Below are 24,342 nucleotides of genomic sequence, written 5' to 3'. Positions count from 1 at the left end.
CCCATGCGGTTTTTCCATGCGGTCCAAATATGCGGTCATGCGGATTAAAAATGCGGCCATGCGGTTTTGATAATTTGATTGGATTTTAATTAAAATTTATATTAAAAAAATAAAAAAATTATTGTTGGTTATGTTATTATGTGAAAATAAATTCAAATATATTAATATAAATATATATATATATATATATAGAGAGAGTGGCTATGCTCAAATTGATTTTTCCTGGGCTGTGGAGAAATAAACTTTTAAACCGTTCGATTTCTTTAAAATTCGCGCAGATCAGATTGATCAGATCTGAAAATTTTCGGAAAAAATTGAAATTCGGTGAATCACTTAACTGGACATGTCCAGTAAAGACCTCTACGCGCGCTCTCTCACGACGTGAATTTCTCTCCTGATCGCCCTCATCTCGCTCCTCTCCTCTCTCGACGCACACCGCACCGCTACTTCTCCTCTCACTGCACCGCTGCCCTCCTCTCGCTCTTCTCTCCTGATCGCCCTTCTCTCCGACCACATCAGACCGCACCTTGAAATAACACCAAATTCTAAAATCGCACCAAAAAAACTTATCTCTCAGAAAGGTCGCACCTTGATCCCGAGCAGAAGAGGTATGATGTGAGCTTATTGTAATTATTGACATCAATTGACCTGAATCTTGCAAGCGTTGTAAATGACATTACAACGTCATCAGTTTAAATTCTTAGGCTAGGAGGTATCTCATTTTATAATCTATCCAAAGCTGTGAAGCACCATAGGCCCATTTTCTATTTGTGCATGTTTTATAGAATAAAATTAGAATATTTTTCTTTCAATTAGTGAGAAATAAAAGCCATATTGTACAGATAAGTTATTTTTCTTTCAACTAGTGAGAAATAAAAACCTTATTTGGTTCTGGCCTTTCTGATGAACAAAAAGATTCTTACTTGTGAGATCAGAATTCTATGATTTTGTAGAGGTTAATTTCAGAATTCTATGATTTTTCTAGTAAATATAGATAACAATTCAAATTGTAGTGTTTTATTAATCTAATTTATAACTATTATATTTTTTTGTAGATAAATGGATGATTTGGATGATTTGGATGATTTGGAAGTAGATGAAATAGAAGATATGGTAATAGATGGAAAAGCAGAGGAAAATATCGAGCCTCAAGTAGGGATGGAGTTTGCTAGTGAAAAACATGTTTACAATTTTTACAACACGTACGGATACATTACTGGATTTAGTATCCGTAAGCAATCAAGGTACATAAATACAAAAGGGATAAAAATGAATTTGCGAATGGTTTGTTCGAAAGAAGGGAAATCCAGAAAAAAAAGAAAGCAAATGGAGGAGACGATTGGTGGGTTAATTGAAAAGACACCCGAAAAGGAAAGATCGATGCAGAGAAGTGAGTGCAAAGCTTATTGTCAGTTTCGAATGCATAAGGATGGCGTTTGGAGGATAACGAGCCTCCACAAAGATCATAATCATCAGTTAGTGCCAAACACTCCCTCGAAAAAGAGACATTTAAAATCTCATAAATATATTTCAATGGAAAATAGGACTCGAATCGAGTTGTTGAGTCAGCAAAATATTAGTGCCAACCAAATGAGAGAAATCATTGCGGATGAGTCCGGGGGTAAAGAGAACCTTCATTTCAGCAAAAAAGATGTTAATAATCACATTACAAGGGTGAAGAAGAGACTAGCTGGTGTTGATGTGAATGCGATGTTGGACTTCTTTAGGCGTAGGCAACAAATAGATGCTGATTTTTTCTTTGAAGTCGAACCCGATGAAGATAATGTTGCCAAAAACATATTTTGGGTAGATGGTCGTTCAAGGAGAGCATATCTAGAGTTTGGAGATGTCATTATATTTGACACGACCTACAATACCAACAAGTACAGAATGCCTTTTGCTCCATTTGTTGGTGTTAACCATCACCAACAATCGGTATTCTTCGGTTGTGCTCTAGTTAGAGATGAGAAGAAGACAACATTTGGTTGGTTGTTCAAAACATGGTTGAGAGTAATGGGTGGAAAGAAACCAAAGACTATCTTTACTGATCAAGATCCGGCAATGAAAGCGGCAATTGAGGTGGTATTTAGAGGAGATACTGTGCATAGAGTTTGCATATGGCATGTGTTGAGAAAGGCGCGTGATCATTTGGGGGTTTTATACGGAAATATTGAAGGATTTAGAGATGAATTTATCGCGGTTATTGATTTTAGTTGGACAATTGCAGATTTTGAAACAAATTGGCATGCTACACTTAAGAAATATAAGATGGATGAGAATTGCCACTTGGAGCTTATGTTTAAAAAACGTGACGAATGGGCACCGGCATATTTTCGTGAGTCATTTTGTGCAGGCATGAGTACTACACAGAGATCAGAAAGTATGAATGCGGCGACAAAGATTTGGTTTGGAGCTAATACCTCATTGTATGATTTTGCAACAAGATTCCAGAAAATGGTAGAAAGGGTTTATGAGAGAGAGAGTGATGAGGATTTTCGAACAATGAATGAGATCCCACCACTATTGTCGGGTGATGCAGTAGAGGTTGAAGCGCGAAAAGTTTACACTCGAAGCATTTGGAAACTTTTAAAGGGCAAAATAACGAAGACTATTGCACTTCAGGTTCGTGAGGTCGAGAGAGAAAAACTCTATGAGGTACGTCCGGCAATATTGAAATCTAACAAGTACGGTTGGTTCAAACCAAATCGCATGGTACGCATCAATCTAGCCAATGCAAAGGCTGATTGCGAGTGCAAAGGCTTTTCGTATCAAGGAGTTTTATGTTCTCATGCACTTTTGGTGATGCGACATGTGGGGATGGAGCCATTTTTGCCAAAACATTACATTCTCAATAGATGGACCCCTGATGCTAATGCAAACGCAAAGAAAGGTATTAATGATCGTTGCTTTGAAGGGAATGACCTACATTCTGTCAAGCGTAATGCGCTAAGTAAGCGAATTGATACAATCATGAGCATGCCTAATGTGCTTACTACGGCATATGATTTAGCTTGTGAGCATTTGGATGATCTCATTGAGGTTTTAAAAGGAGGAGTCCATGGCGAAGATGATGAAGATGAACCAAAACTGAAAGTTGTAAAGAAAGAGGATGATATGAAATTCAGCGATCCACCCGTTTCGCAATGTAAGGGCAGTAGAAAACCTACTCGATTTAAGGCTCCAGCCGACGTAAGAGATGCCAAGAAGATGAGAACTTGTAGCTATTGTCATAAAAAAGAGGGTCATAACATGAGAAAATGTCCAAAGGTAAACGATTGTTTAATTGTTTGTGATCTTTTTTTTTTTTCTTTAATCATTTGTGATTGTTGAGATGATACTATTATCTTATTTTTCTCATTGTAGAAAGAAGAGGATGAAAAGGCAAGTAAAGGAGAAGAGACAATTTCCATACAAGATGACAAGCGAAAAAGAAGAGAACCCATCTCCGTACAAGATGCGAGTGAAGATGAATCTGAATTTATGAGTGAAGATGATGAAGATGATGTGCATGGCGAAGATCAAAGTGGATCTGAATCTGATGCAATTTATGGGGATGAAGAAGACCTCTTTTGAGGGCATAGCATTAAAATTTAATATTAAGTGATTTTAAGAAACAATGGGGTTCATTTTGTAAAAGACGCAATACCCTATCTGGTGCAGTTTTTGTGAAGTTTTTGAGTAAACAGTGAAAAAAAAGTGCTAACTGTTAAATGATATAGACAATAGAAATGAACAATTATATGATATACGATATATTTGTGGTTATTTCTTATAACATGTTATGTCCTTTGTTGATTTTTGTTGATTTTTTGATTCAATGCGTGTCTATGTTTGTGACTGTAGCTGTCTATGTTTGTGACTGTTTTTTGCTATTTTTATTTTCTTAGGGGTTGTTTTGTAATTTTTTACTGGAACACTTGTACCAGTGACGGTACTAGAGCATAGATGGATGCCAATAATGTATCCAAGAATTATTTTGGAAAAGATACTTTGTTGTAATCAAAATTAAATTTATATCATTCCTATTTGCTTATTATTTCTTATAATTGTGTGCAGGTTTAGGATAAACTCCGAATGCTTATTATTTCTCATAATTGCTTATTATTTTGGATGCCAATTTTTGTATGATGCCCAACTTCCTTCTCAAAGTAGTCTTTAATATTCACCATAACATATTATTCTGGATAAACTCCGAATGCACATTTTTTCACTCAATCACAGTAATAAGATGACACCAGAACAAAAACAAAGGAAATACGAAGGGGCTGCTAGTACAGTGATACCTCAAAAATAGCACCAAAGTAAAAATAAACATAAAAGTGTGTTTGGAAAATGAATTTAGTTAAACCCTTTATACAGTAATAAGATGACACTCTTATGAGTCCACCACCAAACGTTTTGTATTTATAAGAATTTTCAACTATTTCTAATCATAGTCCAAAGTTCATAAAATAAAAATGAAACTGTTGTCAGAAAAATGCATGTTATTTTACAAATAACACCTCACAAAATTACCCTTTTGACATACAACCTGAATAAATATCTGAAATTTTATGGGTGAATAAGCCATGTTACAACATAAATTCCCACTTTTCTGGAATATAATCCAAAGGTAATCATTGAACTCATAGCACAATACAGTTTTGTGCTGTGCAGTAAGAAAAGTAAAATTGAGAACTCAAGCATAGTGCAGACTAACAGGAACAATTTTAAAAGAAAAACATAATTAAAGTCATTACAATTACATCAATTTTTAATCAACATCTAACTAAAATCATTACAATCACATGTCATTTAATACATTACATGCTATTTAAAATAAATAAAAACCTAATTAAAAAACCGATTAGAATGTGCTGTTGTCACAATAGTTTTGCACAACATCTCCGGCAAATAGGGTTTGACATCTCCTGCACAAGCACAATACATTAGTTATAAATAACCTACAATAACGTTACTAGTATTGCTGTTAGGAAAGCTAAAGGTATCAACAATTTTAGGCATTAATGGTGCCTTTTCTAGTCAAGCGAGTTGTTGAGACCATAGAATTAACTAACCTCAAATTATATTCAAATAAGGCACTACACCCTTGACTTTCCAACACGGTTTGCAAATCAGGGAATCTATCAACTTCTTGTAACTAAATAGACACATTATTTATACTTCTCAGTTCTCAAAATTACACCCTTCATATAATCTGTTTAAATTCAACACTCAAGTACTTCCTCTAGACCATCACCATGTGAGGCTTTAAGCATTATTAGTTGAGACCATATATAATATTAACTAACCTCAAATTAATACGTAGAAATTGGCAAAAATTGTAGCCCCCTTTGTTATTAATTTTAATTCCCAATCCAGAGACTTAGGGGCTGTAGTTTTCTCATGGACGCGAGGTGACTGGAGTCGTGATTTAGGGTTAGGAGCAAGTCTGAGTCGGTCGGAGAGAAGGGCGAAGACAGCGCGTGAGACAGGAGGAGCGGGAGGAGGCGGGGTTAGGGTTTTGAATAGAGGTGCAGCGGTGCGGTGCGCGTCGAGAGAGGAGAGCAGCAGGAGGAGGTGCGATCGTGAGAAGAGTGATCGTGAGAGAGAGAGAGAGAAGGAGAGAGCGCTCAGGGGGCTTTACTGGACATGTCCAGTTAAGTGATTCACCGAATTTCAATTTTTTCCGAAAATTTTCAGATCTGATCAATCTGATCTGAGCGAATTTTAAAGAAATCGAACGGTTTAAAAGTTTATTTCTCCACAGCCCAGGAAAAATCAATTTGAGCATAGCCACTCTCTCTCTCTCTCTATATATATATATATATATATATACACGTGAATTTTTATTTTAAAATCCGCATATATAAATCCGCATGAAAATCTGCATATGCGTCCGCATACCGCATATGCGGTATGCAGTGGCCTTCTGCATGCATGAACAAAACCGCATTTTAAAACACTGTGCTCAAGTATACCCATGTTTCAATTCAAAGTTTTACTAGTATATCATCTATAACAAGTTCACAGTCCATATCATGTATGACATTCTCCTCATGCAACAATGTATTCAGTGGCAGAATTATTCAACAATATATCAATATCATGGTTCAGCTATGTCATGCATTATTCAAGTATGAACCTTCACCATACTTAATAAATCAACCAAATCGACAATGATAAGCAAATATCGCGCAATTAAATCACAATCATCAAGAAATCAACGTGCAACCCAAAGCAACCGAAGAAACCCGCAACCCAAAACAACCCAAAGCGTATTGTTGCGGTGTATATGCATTGTCATACAACCCTGCTTGATCCAATCTTGTGGAGTTCATGCCTATGCCAAGTTTACAAGATTGTCTCAGTAATTCAATGATGTCTTCTATTAATTAGGTAGCCGCAACTCGCACAACTTGCAAATTCGTTAATGAAATTCGTCAAAGCAAGAAAAGAGTTTTAGTTCGTTTTTGATATAAGAATAAATCACAAAGTTCCTCTTTCATTGACTTCACTAGTACAAAAAAGCCTTTCACTGACCGTCAATCACCAACGGTTTTAATGTGTAACAGTCAGTGTAGAGACTGCGTGACAAAATCGTAAATAAGAAGAATTTCAACACTGACTGTTCAATTGTAAACAACCGTCAGTGAATCAACACTGACTGTTTTTTTTTGTTAACCGTCAGTGTTGATCACCACCTACACCGACCCTTTTATTAGAAAACCATCAGTGTTGAGCGGTATACCAACACTGACTGTTATGTTAAAGGAAGGGTCAGTGTTGCTTCGCCCTACAGTGACTGTTTTTTTAATAAACGGGTCAGTGTTGATAGTATAGTCTACAGTGACTGTTTTTTTAATAAAAGGGTCAGTGTTGCCTCACCCTACAGTGACTGTTTTTTTAATAAAAGGGTCGGTGTTGATAGTATACTCTACAGTGACTGTTTTTTTAAGAAAAGGGTCAGTGTTTCTCTCTGTTATGTTTCATAAAAAAACCTAGCTCTCTGATGGGTTTAATAGAACCGTCACTATTGAACTTTTTATTGACTGTTTTATCTTATTAACAGTCAGTGTTGATTTAATAAATATGATTAGTAATAATACGTGAGTAGACAATTAATATCAAAATTTGACTTTAATATTTGAAAATATTTGGTAATGGAAATTATATTAATTAGTAATATTTATGCAATAATTAATGTTATAACATTTATTGTTTAATCAAATGATTTTGACACATTAAATTACATGCATGTTGCATATATGACTCACATCTTCTATGCATGAACATAAAACATAAACTCTCGTTCCGTGAATTAATGAAGATGCACAAGAATATGTTGTTCGTGGGTCGATCAGAACCGTTTAAATTAAAGAGCACTGCATATATTGTTTTGCATCCAAGTTTGATCAAAATTTGTTTTTATTTACCCATCCATCTAGTTGACAAAAAATTGAAGCATCGTATGGTCATAAACACTTTGTGTTGGATCGAAACTCATACATAATAAAACTTCTGAACTTTTATGTTGGTTATGTTCAATGTTCTACCTTGATCATTTTAAAATAGATTTGGAATGATTTCATTACAGATCGACCGTTGATTTTCCGTGTGAAAATGAACGGTCCGATTCCAAACTTCCTTTTATGTTGATTTTATTTTCATTTTTTTTTGTAATTTTGATTCACTGACTGTTTTATTTCGGAACCGTCAGTGTTGATACTTTTACTTACTGTTTTTGTTTTAGACCCGTCAGTGTTGATATACTAAACTGACTATTTTTATTTCAGAACCGTCAGTGTTAAAGTCATATAATGACTGTTTTTATTTTGGAACCATCAGTATTAATATCCTGTACTGACTGTTTAGTAAGCGAACCGTCGGTGTTGAATACAATACTGACGGCTTAAAAATTGAACGGTCAGAATTAAATACAAACTGCACAAATTTTCCCGTGACTATTTGCATCTTCTTTTAGAACATATCCCTCCCGCTCTGAAAATTTCATTTCCCCGTCAATTTGCGCCATTTCCCTTCCATTATGTCCAAAAATTTTCATTTCCCCCGCCCTCCTCTCTCTCTTTTTTGAAAACTCTCTCTTTCTCTCAGCTAAAAATAAAAACTGCGACCCTCCTCTCTTTTCTCCGATTCCCCTTTCCTTAAGCGGTGGTCAGCCCCACCTTCTATCTTTCAGCACTACCTCACTTCCTCTCTTCTCCCAGATCTAGATCTGATTCACTAAATCCGCAGCTGTTTCTCTCTCTCTATGGATTATAGTTAACCAAACAGATAAATCAAAATATAAAACACTTTCAGAGGATTGTCAGAAATGGAAATGGCTTTGGCGTTGGTGACAGGGGTGCGTGGCCTCCCGTCGGCGATGTGGTGGGGTTTTGCGAAGGTGGCCACCGGAGTCCGGAGACGACAGCCTGACGGCTGTGCTCTACAAGCCTCTCACCTGGGACGAAGGTGTTGTCTCCATTTTCCCCACTGCTCTCTCTAATTGGCGAGAACAATGGAATAGCAAGCAGTAAAATGACCCTGTTATTTTTTTGTTCAAATCGGATATGGAAAAATGGGAAAAGTTATTTGTGCTTGGTCTTAATTCAATTTTGAAGTGGAAGAAAGGGAAAGAAAAAGTTATAATCTTTATATACACGGATTCAATCAAATCTATCTATTTTTTTTTTTTACTATGAGAATTAATTTGTTTGATTTTCGCATTTGCTAGGCTGATGTCTGTTTTCCCGATGAAGATGTTACCACCCTCTCCCTAGGTGGCACCTGGTTTGTATTCTATTTTATTTCACTCTTAATTCACTACAAATAGATCCTGTTTATTTTCCTCAAAAGCCAATTTGAGTTTGGTTTATAACTAAAGCAATTGTAATCTAGTGCATTTTCGAATGTTGATAATTATTGTCTTTCCAGAACGAAATTGTCAAATTTACAATATATCTCTAAATAAATTGGTTTTCATTTTTGAAAGTAACATAGTCTATTATTTGAAAGTGACATAATTATTGTCTTTTCAGTAGGTACCATTGTTTCTGGATTCAACCAAGATTTGATACTTCAACATTTATTTAGACAACTTGTAATATGCTCTATAATATTCTGACTACTGAATATCTCGAGGCACCACATATGGTGAAGTATAGTATGTGATTGCCTCTACAAATGAGGAATTTATTTCTATGGCACTTTCTGTTTTTTTTTTCATAGGTTCCAACAACGAATGAGATGTGGGACATATGGCAAAAAGAAGGCAAACACTTGTAGCATTCTCTATAGTAGGAATATTCTTATATCAATTGTTTTTTCATATAAAATTCCTCCAGTACTTTACTATTCTTTTTAAAAACAAATTAGTGGGAAGCAACCACAAAAAATATACTGTATTACTATGTTAAATAATTGTTTACTTTGTCTCTGTGACAAAAGTTCAAGAACTCTGGCACCAACAGCATAACCTGCATCTTCAAGCCTGTGAGTGAAAGTATTTCTTAGTCACTACGGAATTTGACATTTTTTCTAATGTATTTTATGATTGAAATTGATTCATTTTTCATATAACTTGGATAAAATTAACTTCTTAATTTGTATTCATGTAGTGTGATTTACCGACAGAAAAATATACAACGATGCAACTTCATTCAATAACTCGACAATGGTGTACATTTTTCTTGGACAACTTCTAAATTAGTCATAACAAATGTAATGTTGTTAATTTCAAATGTATATTTTGTTACTATGTATATTTTACTATAGTGTGGTTTTTTTGTGAATGAATATGTTATGTTATTAAATTGTGTTGTCTTGTGTTTATGTTGTGTATATTATTTGTATGATCTTCTATTTAACAGTCAATTAATGTAGTATAGTAATATATATGGCTGGCAAAAATATGGAGGCTAGCCCTGTTACAGGCAGAATCATGCCAAAATTTTTACGCCAACACTGACTGTTTTTTAAGAAAACAGTCAGTGTAGGGTGCCTACAGTGACTGTTTTTTTAAGAAAACAGTCAGTGTAGGGTGCCTACAGTGACTGTTTTTTTAAGAAAACAGTCAGTGTAGGGTGCCTACAGTGACTGTTTTTTTAAGAAAACAGTCACTGTAGGCACCCTACACTGACTGTTTTTTAAACCGTCAGTGTAGGCTATTTACAGTGACTGTTTTTTACCCGTCAGTGTTGAGTACCTATACTGGCGGCGCCATCAGTGACGCCTCAATAACAGTCAGTAAAGGGGTTTTTTAACAGTCAGTAAAGGGGTTTTTTGTACTAGTGCTTAAAGCCATAAAAAGTTAGTTTACACAGATCATACTGATGTTTAATATGAATTAAATTAATCTTTTGAGCAACACATTCTATTTCAGTTTTCTTCAAAATAATGGTCTTAGAATATTAATCATTTGAATGAGACAATCAAGCTAGCATCATGTTATGGAATTGATATTAGGTTGCTCATTGGGTTGGGGGAGAACTTGGGTTCAAAACTTCAAATCCCACCTCCCACATTTTATATTTGCATGTACGAAGCTATCAAAAAAAAGATATCAGGAATATACCAATTGAGTTCTATGTTTGGTGTTATTTTGTATTTGCCCAAACCCGACTAACCCAAATCCAAGACTTTTCATAAGTATTATTTTATATTTCGCAAATTTGCCAAAAAGACTGGATTAAATTCAAATTCCAGACTCCTATAAGGATCTTCACCGTCAATCTTAAGTTACTCAAAAAGAGTCACAAACTCTTTAATAGGACAAATTTTACTTTAGTTCAGAACTCTTTCATTCAGACGTTTGATAGAAGGAATATGCAAAGCAAAAAATATAGACAGAAATCTAGAAAAAAAATATATAATCTTTAACCACATTTAACACAAACCAAAAATAATGAATCCCTACAATGAGCTTCTGCTTGTAAATTAAAAATGTGAAACCCTTATTGTGCAATAAAATGACATTACCAACATGTATATTTTACCAAATATTCTTCGACCAAACAGAAAGAGGGAAATTAGGCCTTGAGTTGTCACCGACTGGAACCAAAGTCTTGAGAAATGCACCTTGTTTTGGCCCATATTCTCTCTGTACCAAACAAAATAATGATTTCAGCACTAAACATGGCAGATTAAGACTCTCACCTACCCAAATTACACCCATTTCAACAATGAAGCTATAATTTCGTACTAATTGAGTCACAATTCTATCCATTATTTCTCACAATTAACATAATTTTGCTTTCTTTTTCCTGGAATAAACTTGAGTATTCCCAATCTAACCAACGCAGCTGCACTGACAAATAAGTGGTCATGCCACAAAATAAAAAATTTAATTAATCAAAAGGAGAAATCAACCATCTTTATCAAAATAATCAAAGCTGTAAGAGAAGATGTAGCATATATACATATGTAGATGGATTAGGAGTGGAAAATGAAAACAAGGAGCTGGACGAAGTGGTTGACCTGGCAGCTCGCGTTGGCGAGATCAATCAGAGTACCATCCAGTGATCGACACCATGATAGTGCCCTCACTACTACTCTCTTTTCAATTTAATTTTTTTGCTGTGGTTTGATAATTGAAATAGAAATCGCCTCATAGTCACGATGTAGTTTACAATCAATAGAAATAGACAGAGAGAGAGGGGGAGAGAGAGCCAGCTCGCTGGCGAGGTGACTGCTCGTCAGCCTATGTGCGTGACATGAGCGCCGCCGCAGCGTCCTGGAACTTTATAGAATTTAAAGTTTTATACCTTTATAGAACCAAAATTCGGAGCAATCTCTTCATCTATTGGTTAAGTGAACGATTATGTAGGTTGCAACATAGATTATATTCTGTAGGTGGCAGTGTATTTATAAAGCGAAAATTTAGTGAAAATTTTTTATTTGACGATTATTATAATTCAGATTTGTACTAATCTTAATCAGAAGGTTAGGGTTAGGATTTCATATCTTGTATTTGCTTCGGGTTTGGTTTTCAATAATCAAGAGGCCCCCTTTTTGGTTTGACAAAAAAATGGGTAAAAAATAGACTGAAAAAATAATGAAAAAGGGTTTCATGGTTTTTAAGTCTACATACAATTTAATACAGGTCAATGGCAGACACCTCCAAACCAGATATCGTATTGAACCCGGTCCCGATCTTCTTTGCGCCACCTGACACTGAAGAAGTCCCCATTGAGCCCGGTAATCGAACCCCATGTCTACCAGTTGGAGAAACTCCAAACAGCACAAAAAAATTTAAGAGTAGTAAGAGATCCAAAGTGACAAGGGTGAGTCGAATAACGCGAAGAAGCCGAAAACTGACAAGGGTGCACCATCCGTTTCATCTGAGCTCAAATGACCGAATTGGCTTCCGAAAGGATGCATTATCATTGAGCGCGTTCGAGGAGGCAAAACCGCTGGCTCGAAGGACAAGGTTTAATTTTTGTTCCCATCTATGTTATCCCTGTTTTATTATATGGGGATTTATGTTGCAATTATCTCTAATGTCTGAATTTAGATATTTCAAGGACTTAAATGCTTGATATAACTTATTTTGTAATAATTGATCTAGTTTTGTTTTTAATGTAGTAAAAATTGATAATGTCAGTTATATTTTGTGTTTCATTAGAAAAAATTTCATCCTTTGTGATTCTTTCAAATTGAATATCATGATCAGGTTATAAAGGATATTTTATTACATGTTAGTTCCAAATTGTCTGTGAACCTCCTTTTACATAATATACCACTATATGTCTCTGCAACAAACAAGGATTTCACAAATATTGTCTGCGAACTTACCTCGTTCTAAAAACTTGCAATTTCTGATTTCATTTCAGTCCCCCCTCCGTTCCATATTACTTAGTATTGTTATTGATTAAAATGCCAAATGCCATTGCTAACTCTCTCTTTTTTCTTGAAATTTCAGTAATATATCGAGCCAACCACGGGCAAATATTTCAGATCCCAAGTTCAGGTGCGCCACCACCTTGGGTTATTAGATGATCCTCCTAAGCCAAGAGAGAAAGTCAATTCTCCAAAAGAAAAGGTGAGTTAATTTTTAGCAAAACATACTTTGGTTTGACAAACAACCATGAATTAGAATCAAAAAATGAGTCATTAAATGGGGTTAACTTACTACATACGAGGTTCTATGTGTCTCAGTCAACTAAATCAGATACTTGTCAGTATGTTCCTGTATATTTAGGAAATGATTGATGAAGATAATACCAAACATGAAGCAATGCGAGATGAGGATTTGAAGAGTGCTATGCAAAGAACTTCAACAAGAGCGATGTGATGTACACAAATAATGCCATAAGATCTGCCTGAAAGTAAATATGCTTGACATATCATTAGACCTCAAAAACAATGTAAGCCTAGCTATGATGCACTAACTTGAATATTATTTTGGTTTGTAATATAGGATGGTGCATCATCTTCTAGTTCTCTTAGACCTGACAAGGCACGAAGAGCCTAATGGCAATGGAGAATAATTACTCATAAAAAGATAAAGCAAATCTTATAATTTTCTGAGAATTAAGCTTTCTGAAATATTATATTTTGAGTTAACTTAGATCTTGAAAGATATTTGAAGGTCATTAATGGTGTACTGTAATCAATACCCAATTTAATTGTCTTCATTTAATTCAAGTTACCCCCTTAAGATTGCTTGCATTTTTAATTTATCTTTAGACATAATATTATTTTTATTTCAGTTTATTATTTTTTGGTTTAATCACTTATGTTGCTGAGCAGAGTGGGAAAAACTCAATTCAGAACTATGATAAGTAAGAGCCATTATTTTTTTCTCTTAAGAAAAAAAAAAGAATGCTCCAAAAATATGCACTCGAACTCATTACTTCGAAATCAATCTTGTCCCAAAAAAGGTAATATTACTTTTTTCTGAGTACATTGTCTTTTTGAATTAAGGAAAAAATGTCAAATAATTGAAATATGGGGAATCTTGGATTAAAAATGGGTGCATTCACAATTTGTATTTATTTTTTTTATTTTTTCGACTAACAGAGTGCATGGTCATTATCTAAGATTTGTTTCGGTGACGTACAATAGATCATGATATATTATGTATGATTTTTGCCATGTATTCACTTGTCCTTGCTGTGTCTTAGGGTGTTGTCCTGAGAGGGAGAAAATGGACAAAATTTTACATGAGAAGGGAAAGACATGTTCTGAACATGGCACGGGTAGAGAAAACGAAGGTAGCACAGTTGGCTAGGAAAAATCCTATGACCTTTGATTACCCAAAGATCGAGAGTTCAATTCCACCTCATGACTTTGCATTGTTTGCGAAGGTTTAAAAAAAAATTAAAAAAATTGGCACGGGTAAACACATCAAATGGCACGATTTGATCACCACATTAAGTTGTCATGAAATATGCTATATACACCCATGAAAACTTTAATTGCTAAAAAAAAAATAGAAAGAAATAATAAATGACTAATTCAACCATACTAAAAATAAGATTGGAAATTGACAATAAGCAATATATTACTTTGGCTTAGTTCCATGGACTATTTCGGTATTTCAAACATTTTCAATATTTTTTTTTAAATATTTTAGAATACTGTTAGCATAAATTCTGAAAATAACAGGTCTTGACACTTTTTAAAATATATTGTCCTTTTTGTTATCAACAATGTAAACTCTAGTTTGAAATGCTTTATATTAGAGAGATTAACAATTGCAGTTCTTTTTTTAGATTAAAAAGATGAAAAATTTCCAAAAGGGTCACGGGGATTGAAATTTATATGAACACAAAATGTATGATTACGGAACATGTGACACTTTTCCATTGTTAATTAGATACCAAAAAAATTATCAATTGATTTTCATTTATATTTTAGGGAATTAATTGTGAAACACATGACACTGAAGATTTTTGCAAGCAACCTAATTACATTATTCTAACCATATATAAACAGAAGCTGCTTTTAGGGATAATTATCAAAGAAGCAAATACAAACTAATTAAATCATACAAATCTTTGACAAGAAATTTAAGAAATATACTTTTTCGCATATGTGAGATATCATGAGAAGCACGTATATCAGGCATATGCATTTCGCAGTATAGGAATATTTGTACCAATATATATATATCGGTCAATTATATAAAGATGTTTTAATCTTCTCAATGTTTATTTGATGTAAACCCTAGCTGCCATTTTCTCTTGGATATACCAAACACGTCTCTTTTTGCTTCTTCTTAAGAACTATTTTTGTTTGAGTAATGATTTCATTCCCTCATTCTAGTTCTCTAACAATCCCCTTGACCCTTAACTACCTATGGTAACTATCTCCCCATTCTAATTATTTTTTCTAACTGTCTTGACCCTCTCTCTCTCCCGATAAGCAAAAAAACAAAATTCACGATCTTAACGGCCTTCACAGCCTCCGCCTCATCTCTTTCTTGGCATGGTGCACTGTCGAGATCCGGCGAGGAGAGCATGGTGCACCGTCGAGATCTGGTGGGGAGAGTGTGGTGCACCATTGGAGGGGATCCATGCTAGTCCAGTGAAGGTTGTCAGAGTGCAACATATGAATACTTCATTAGTTAGATATGAATATTTTATTAGTTAGATATGCATACTTTATGTTGTTAGATGTGAATACTTCATATTTACATTAATTAGTTATAAATACTTCATTAGCTTGATACGAATACTTCATTAATTTGATATGAATACTTCATTAGTTAGATATGAACAAAATATACTTACTATAAAAAAAATATTTTTTAAGTGAATTGAATAGATGTTTTGGAAGAGGTGTCTGATTTTGAATTGTATAAATTATTGCGTACATGTATGAATACTTCATAATCTTTAATATGAATATTGTTAGTGTCAGATGTGAATATTTCTTGTAATACTAGATTGTTAGATATGAATACTTATATATATGAATACTTCATTAGTTAGATATGAATACTTCATTAGTTAGATATGAATACTTCATTAGTTAGATATGAATACTTCATTGGTTAGATATGAATACTTCATTGGTTAGATATGCATACTTAATAATTAGTATATAAATTCGTTGTAGTGGTCTTTAATCTTAGCAAATGTCGTTTTCAGACGGTTGTGGTCCCCAATCCAGGCTGTCAGACGTTGTCGGCGGTCCTCTTGGTTGTTACTAGTCTCCAATATTAATGGTCCCCTCCAGTTTGTGTTTACATATGACGAATATTATAGATAATAAATATGAATACTTTAAATTCGTAGGTATGAATAGTATACGTTTTGACGATGAATAAAATCGCGTTAACCCTGATCATTGGCGGTAGTTACCACGTGCGCGTCAGTTAGTGGTCCTCCGTTGTACTTTTTTTTGTCTTTTAGAGCGGGAGACAGATAGAGGACTGAATGGGAAATACTGTTAGCTGTTGCCTTTTTGTTTCCCATTCGGCTCAGGGTTCGGACTAATAGTCTTAGTACCTACGCAATCAGTTTAACCGAATTAAATTTGGTGCAGAAGGTTGAGAAGCTTTCTCAGGTCCATAACAAAGTCCAAATTAAATTAAATCAAAGAGAGTGATCAAAGCATTTTTCATAAAAAAAAACATTGATTTTTCTAATAATCTAGTTACTTTTCATTCATTCTAATAATAGTTTTCAATATTTAAATAATTCCCATAATATTTCTCATAATTTAAATAAGTCACATCATCATCTAACTAGCTTATTTATTTTTTAGCATATTTTATTAAATGCAAGACCTTATCAACTATAAGTTAAAAAATGAATTATTGATTCAGATGCTACATACAATACCACATGACAAGTTGTTTAGAATTATTACAAAATTTTAGACTAGTGTTCTATGAGATTTTGGAAACATAAACCTGAGAAATAAGGAATAAGTTGTTGCAATCTTCTTCTTCTTTTTTTAGGAAAAAAAGGCTTGAAAGCCCATGTATTAAATCTATGAGATTGTATTAACAGATCCTATCCTAATTGTTACTTATCAAAAGAAAAAGAAAACCCCCCTTCCTAAGAAAAACCCTGGCTATAATGGTCTCAGAAGCTCTCAATCGCATGTCATCGATTTTGCTCTGTTGTCTCACCTCAACCGTACCAGGAGCTGGTACAGGAGCAAAACTAACAAAAACTCAAAGGTACGCATGGTTTTTTGAACTTTACATATATTTTCAAAAATACTTATGGACTAGAAACTAGAATGCACAATATATTTAAAACAAAAAATATTAGTGATGCAGTTGAAAAACACTACTAGAATCGTAACTTATAGCAAGGGGGGCACCTGTTTGTTGCAAGGTAGAGACAGTCCTTGCAACAGAAATGACGTTTGACCAGGACTCGAACTTGTTGCAAGGGTAGTCCCATGCAACATCTATCGCATGCAAATGTATGATATGCAACCATGCAACTGTTTTATACCTCTCCTTGCAACTACATTTTGAATGTAAGATATTATAATTTATTGGAGGTCCATGCAACAGCTCAAAATCATTGCCTTGCAACTAAACCACATGGAAGATACTGTATGGGAGGGAATTAAATTGGAGAGGATGCGCAGAGAGACAGAGAGGAGAAGCTGCGAACTTTCAAGAGAAGGAACACGGGAAAATAAAAGATGAAAAAGCCGGAGTTGACAAGTGGGACCCAGTTGCCATAGAGACATCTTTAATATATAATATTGATGATCATTAAATGGAGGTATCCATTGTAATCATGACAGCACATTTTTTTATCGGACGGCTCAGATTTATATATGTGAAAATTAATTAATGTATGCATTGCAAATAATATGAAAAAACTTAAAAAAAAAATCAATTTTTTTACAATTATAACTTGTATTTTAGAAAAATAATTTAGTAAAGTATTCACAGTTAAATTTGTAAATTATATATTTTTTTCATTTATATATTGAAGATAATTAAATGAATGACAACAAAATGAAAATTTATTGTAAAATAAGTTAAGTTGAGTGGCCTTTTATAAGGTCAAATTGTTAAAGTCAGAATAAAATTAAAAGTTAACAAAATAAATTTTATGATTTGCATTTGTATTTCGATAAAACATATACAACAAATAATATAAAAACAATTAAAAAAAATTCAATTTTTTAACGGTTTATATGACCAATAAATCATAGTTATAATTATATGAATTTCAACATGTGTCGATAGAAGTGAAAATATTTAGTCAATTAATATTAAAATTCTACTTTAATTTAAAAAATATTTTGCTATAGAAATTATATTAATGAAATTTATGCAATGATTAGTGTTATAATTAACATGTTTATTGTTTAATTAAATGATTTTGACACATTTAAATTATATAGCATTACATGCATGTTGCATATATGGCTCACATCTTCTATTCACAAACATAAGACATAAACTCTTGTTTCGTGAGTTAATGAAGATGCATAGAAATATGTCATCCGTTGGTCAATCGGAATCGTTTACATTAAGGAGCACTGCATTTATTGTTTTGCACCCAAGTTTGATGAAATTTTGTTTTTATTTACCCATCCATCCAGTTAATCAAAAATCGAAGCATCGTATGGCCATAAACACTTCGTGTTGGATCGAAGCTCATACATAATAAAACGTTCAATCTTTTATGTTGGTTATGGTCAATGCTCTCCCTTGATCATTTTAAAACAGATTTGGAATGATTTCACCGTAGATCGACCGTTGATTTCCTGCATGAAAATGAACGGTCCAGAAATATTTTTTAAATTTGAAGGTGCATATAATGATGAAAGTCTATAAAAAATGTCATGTATAAGTATTATTTGATCATATAAGTTGTAAAAAAAATATAAAAAAAATTTTGAATTTTTTTTTATATGTACTGCTGTACATACATTAGATGATTAGTATATATCAAAATTCTTTGCCGTCTGATATGTGAAGAATGGTCTTGATTTATTCATCTTGAATAACTGTGAGTAAAGAGGATCAATACTCTAAGGTTACATAATATTGCTGTTTATATCCGGCGGTAGATAATGCATAGGATCCTTTGATTGGTGCGTAAAGATGATCCCATCATCCGATCTAAACACAAATATTATGTTACCTCAGGGTAGATGAATTTCATATTTACATCTAACTTTTCATTTCTCCCTTCTCGCTGTACGTAGCCGCCAAACTTTTCATTTTAGATCTAGGTTTTTCATTTCTCCCTTCTCGCGAAATCCTCCTCGACCACCGACGACCATCGACGCTCGACCACCTCCTCGACTAGTACCGATCACCGACGCTCAACCATCGATGCTCGACCACCTCCTCGACTAGTACCGATCACCGACGCTCGACCCCCTCCTCGACCAGTACCGATCCGCAAAATCCTCGACCAGTACCGATCCACGAAAAAATCGGCGACCATCGACACTCGACCAGCACCGATCACGTCCTCTCTTCTCCTCTCCGATCGACCACCTCCTCTCCGTTCTCTTCTGCCTACTGGTGCGTGGTTCCTCTGCTCCTCTCTCACTGATTGAACTCTCCTTCCTCAGCTGTGCTTGTGCGCCCCTCAAAGCCTGACCTCTTCTCCGCTCAAACCTGGTAAGATCTCTCTCTCTAAGTGTGTAATTTTTGTAGATTCTGATTGATTGGGTATCTGATAAAATGACCTCATTTTGTTTTTGACATCCATTTGTACCTTAGATGAAAGGGTTTAGTAAATCAAGTAGTAGTGGTTCATGATCCATTTTCCTTAGATGAAAGGGTTAAGTAAATCAAGTAGTAACACCATACCAATCTCAAATTTATTTTCAATTTGGTTGTTGCGGTTGAGAGACTTGTATTTTTTTGTAGTTTGTTGTATATGAATATCAAGTAGTAAGTGAAATCCGATACATATTACCTTTAAGAGCATCAAGTTAAATGTTCATAGTTTTCTTTTTTATCTTTTATAATATTTCTTTTAGATTGGGCAACAACAGCCATGGCTAAGGAAGCATTAGAAGGACACTGCATCTAAGCTTCATCTGACCTACTCTGGTCATACTGATCTTACTGTTAAGGTATCACATAGCAAACAAAAATATATATTAATTTTTTATGTTTTTAGAAGGATCAGATCTGATGTCATTTCTTAAAACAATATTTTTCATTTTGATTGGTTTTAGGAGTTGTGTTCATTTCTTAAAAAAAATTGTGTTTAAATTTTTCAAGAATGAGCTTCTGGTTCGTCTATTTAAATTTGCATGCACAATCTGTGTTTGCTACTGGATCGGGCACTTATGAATAGTGTGTTTCAATGTTTTCCTTTATATTTTCATGTACAATTTTATTATGCTTTATCTTAATTCACTTCACCCTTTGTCCCTTGTAGCATGTATGTGGATGCCTCTAAATCAAATTCTGAATTTGAAGATGTAAGTTGAAATCCCCCTGTAATTTTCTCTCATCTGTTTAAATTTTTTGTAAATGCAACTAGTTTAGTTCATGAAATTGTGAAATGAATTTTATTTAATGGACAGATAAAATTGAAATTCTGTTTTTTTATTTTTTTATATTACTGGGGAATAGGAGAAGCTGCTACAAGTGAATATGAAGATAAATATGTTGCAGGTGGCTGTGAAGGCGCATCAGGAAAAGGTAAAATAGAAATCTTAGCCTTAGTCTTAATTTAGTGTGTGTGAAATTTGTTGAGACCACTTTAGTCTTATTTGAGGTTTACTTGTCCTAATTAGAGATAAACTTTCATATATTGTATTTTTCCATTTATAAATTAGGTGGGTAGTTGTTACTATTGAGGTTAGTAAATTTAATAGAAGTTTTCAGATGTAATGGTTGTTAAAATTCATATTTGTTATGTTCAAAGTTTCAGATGAAAACTGAAGTGAAGTACAAGAGCAATAAAGTGCTTTTGTTGCTGTGAATTTGACTGTGGAAATTAACTCAACATCAATGCATGAAAATATGAAAATATAGAAGTTACAAGTACTTGCAGTATAATACTGTTGTTTTACTTTTTTTTAAATTTTGGTTCAATGTAAGATGACTATACTATGTTGGTCAATGATTATTAGTTGTTTTATATTTATGTTTCTATGTGTTTTATGTGAATGTTGATGAATGGGAAACTGGGAATTGTAAAAAATTACTGGGCTGGTACCAGATTGGTACAGAGAGGGAGGATTGTAGAATTGGAGCATGCTAATTTCCAGCTATTTCCTGTTATTATATACGTTGGTATGTCCATGCAAATAATATGAACTGCATTCAAAACATGTCAATAATCACCCATGCAACAAGCTAATAATCTTCCCATGCTCATAGTCAGGTGGGACCCATATTATATTGCCTTGCATATAGTCAGGTGGGACCCACGGGTATTAGCCTTGCATATAATCCAGTAGGACCCACGATTGTTAACCTTGCATATAGTCAGGTGGGACCCATGCTGCCTCCCCTTGCAAATACTAAAAACGGGGTCAACTCTGAAAGTAGTTGCATGCGCCCTTGTTGCAAGGGTATAGGCTTGCAACAAGTCTATTGCAAGGGAGTCCTTGCAACTACTTAGCAGTTGTGAGGGAAGTTGTTACAAGGGCATAGTTGCAAGGGTAAACGCATGCAACAAGTGTTTTCGGGCTTGTTGCAAGGGTATCGCCTTACAACAAGCTATTTTTCAGAGCATGCAATAAGTTATGATTCTAGTAGTGAAAGACACACTGAAAAGATGAACGGATTTCAAATCTGATTAAATACACACTTACATCGCCATTGGAGCACAGATGATGGACAAAAAGGTTAGACATCCTGAAAAAAAAGGTGAAAATAACAATCCATCAAAGATTTCAGAGAGAGACCTTGGCCGCCGATGCCAATTTTTTTAAGAGAGAGAGAGAGAGAACTGGAGATATTCATACCAATTACTTTTTTTTTTTTTTGAGGGAACATACCTATTACTTCAATCGCTGTGGAATCCATTGAAGATTGTGCGAGAGATGTGGACAGTTCAGGTGGGAGAAAGGAAGACAGATCAAGTTAGAGAAAGGTTAAGGAGGCAAGGTGAAAAAGGTTGAGGAGGCAAGGTTATCTGGACGAACTTTATCCAATGTGCTTTGGACAAACTTTATCCAAAGCCGGATACAAACCATCCGATCTTCGTTATAAATTCATACAGACGATTTAGAACTTGTACTAATTTAAAAGTTCCTGTGAATGTAAGCCGTCAGCTAGCGATCGAACAGTTTATCCTGTATTTGGATAAGGCTTTCTCCAAACCCCTTTGGACAAAAATCCCAATTCTGTCGAAAATATTACAAAAATAAAAGAAGTCACTACAATCCATGTAGCGAGTGGGTGATGTACTGAAAATACACTCATACACCCTTACTTACACTGATTGTAGAACTAGTAGGCATAAATAATCCAAAGGCCTCAGAGAATCTTTTTTATTCTGGGTCTAGAATTCCTAAATAACCCAATCTTTGTGTTTGAATTCTAATCGTCCGATTAGAATCTGTTTCTTCAATAATCGTGTAAAACAATATTTAACAATCCAGATCCTACCTGAAAGATTGGGTTACTTTAGGAATACCAATTGCTGGAATAAAAATGTCGCCTCACTATCCCTGCCATCTTCTCCACTCACGCCGCCTCCTTTTCTCACTCCTCTAAAAACAGTTAGCCATCACTCTCTCTCTCTCAAATCGGAAACAAAATCCTGGATGAATCAAAGAGAGGCCATGGAGGCGGAGATGAACGCCTTGATAGAGAAGGGTAAAAGTAAAACCCCGATCTTTCTTCCATTTGTTTTCTAATCAATATATAACTCTAATTTGATACCTACTGGCTGTGAAAAGTTAAATTTTGATACTTTATATCTGTCTTGTAGTGTTTGAATTTGATATCCCCAATTGTAAATGGCATGCATCTTATTTGTACTAATTTGATCACTGTTTAGAGAAGGGAATACAGAATACCCCTTCACTTCTCAACAGATTGTCACTGCTAGTGTATTTCAAGTAATGGAGCACCCAAAATCACTTCCTTACAGTTCGTACCAGTCATATCTGGTACTTGTTTCATGCTAAAAAAATTGTCATTTACTATATTAATTAAGAAAATAATTGATCATCTTTCTATTGTGTTTCAGATTGTTGTGGGTATGCTTGCAAACGATTAACTCTTTGGCTTTTTGTATTTGATGGAATCAATTTTGTGGTGTCTCATTACAGATATTGTGCATACTCTATGGTGACTCTTTTGTGAATTATTCCATTTGAAAATTATAAGCTCCTCACTTTCTGATAAAAATCATAATGTCAGATATAACTTCAATAATTAAACAGTGCATTTCTCTTTTACAAATCATATTTTTTATAAACTGTTATGTAGCCCCTCTTTAATTATGGTGCTGGTTAGCTATATAATATTGATGTACCTTCAATTGTTAAAATATTGAAGATTTCCAGAAAATGGATAAGTTTTTAGATAGTTGTTGAAGACAGTAGTAGGGGCTACAAGACGTGACATGTTTTTCAGTATTGGGGTGGGGGGCTGAATATAAAATTAGGTTTTCAGAGGGGCCTAAGTGCAAAAAGGTCTCTCAGCTATATATTGTGTTGCTTATCGTTTCTCAACAGCTCCAAGAGATTCTTGTGCAAAGGAATATCGAGTGCTAACAAGGTTAAATTGAAGATGTGCAATTGCAATTGGGTCCCACATATGTCACTTCCATGTGTGAGATTGGTACTGGTAAGGTACTGGCCTTGATCAGCAATTATAAGGTCAAGGATGGGAAAAAGACTGCTGAATTTCTATGGATTGTTTCAAGATTATTTCTAAAAGAGGACTACTGGTACAAGAAGTCCTCTGAAATAAAAGGTGATAATCTTTACACGGCTGAGAAAGAGGTACGTACCATGCTTGGCAAATTCAAAATGTAAATTAATTCTTTCCTAATTCTTTATTGAGAATGTGAAAAAGAACAAGAACAACGAGCACTTCAGAAAAGTTGGAAAAAAGGGGGTCTTTGGGGTATTTTCAGTTTTTGTCAAGATAAAATTTTCTATTCCATTAAAGGCGCAAGTTATTTATTTGTTTATATGTTTGTATCTGATAGGTTGATTTTCTGGGTAATGAGGTTAATATATCTTTTGTAGAAAGTGTTGGAAAAATATGAACTAACTAACTAATTTTAAATCTGAATTTTGATCAATAAAATAAATAACAATTATATTAAAAATATAATCAAGAATATAATTAAAACTTTATTATCCGGATCTGCAAAATGCGGACCTAAGGCAACTTCCCGTTCTAAGCGCAGGAATAATCGGTTAAGCTTATCCCAAGTTCCACTGGTATTCCTCTACCTTCGGGCGCAACCGTGGTAGAGGTTGATGTAGCTT

General features: G+C 34.3%; 1 protein-coding gene across 2 annotated transcripts; it reads left to right on the top strand.

The window, feature by feature from the left end:
* The first annotated feature begins 1,080 nt into the window (after positions 1-1,080).
* LOC144561465 (protein FAR1-RELATED SEQUENCE 5-like) lies at positions 1,081-3,651 on the top strand. 2 transcript variants are annotated; one of them, XM_078310432.1, is made up of 3 exons: positions 1,081-2,890; positions 3,011-3,267; positions 3,364-3,651. In XM_078310432.1, exons 1-3 carry the CDS (start codon positions 1,111-1,113, stop codon positions 3,571-3,573), a joined length of 2,247 nt encoding a protein of 748 aa, XP_078166558.1. In that variant the 5' UTR covers positions 1,081-1,110; the 3' UTR covers positions 3,574-3,651. The 2 variants fall into 2 exon arrangements, with proteins under 2 accessions (XP_078166558.1, XP_078166551.1); XM_078310425.1 differs by having other exon boundaries at positions 1,081-3,267.
* Positions 3,652-24,342: the final 20,691 nt, after the last annotated feature.

The sequence above is a fragment of the Carex rostrata genome, chromosome 1, assembly GCF_964058835.1.
Source record: "Carex rostrata chromosome 1, lpCarRost1.2, whole genome shotgun sequence".
In the NCBI taxonomy this organism is placed as follows: Eukaryota; Viridiplantae; Streptophyta; class Magnoliopsida; order Poales; family Cyperaceae; genus Carex; species Carex rostrata.
The sequence above is the reverse complement of the archived record's forward strand: the minus strand, read 5'-3'. Positions and strand labels throughout refer to the sequence as shown.

What these genes read in the sequence shown, in the direction of transcription:
- LOC144561465 (XM_078310425.1), top strand. Translation starts at nt 1,111, where the DNA reads ATGGTAATAGATGGAAAAGCAGAGGAAAATATCGAGCCTCAAGTAGGG. An exon ending in ACATGAGAAAATGTCCAAAG is followed by an intron (nt 3,268 to 3,363) that starts GTAAACGATTGT and finishes TTCTCATTGTAG; the next exon opens with AAAGAAGAGGATGAAAAGGC.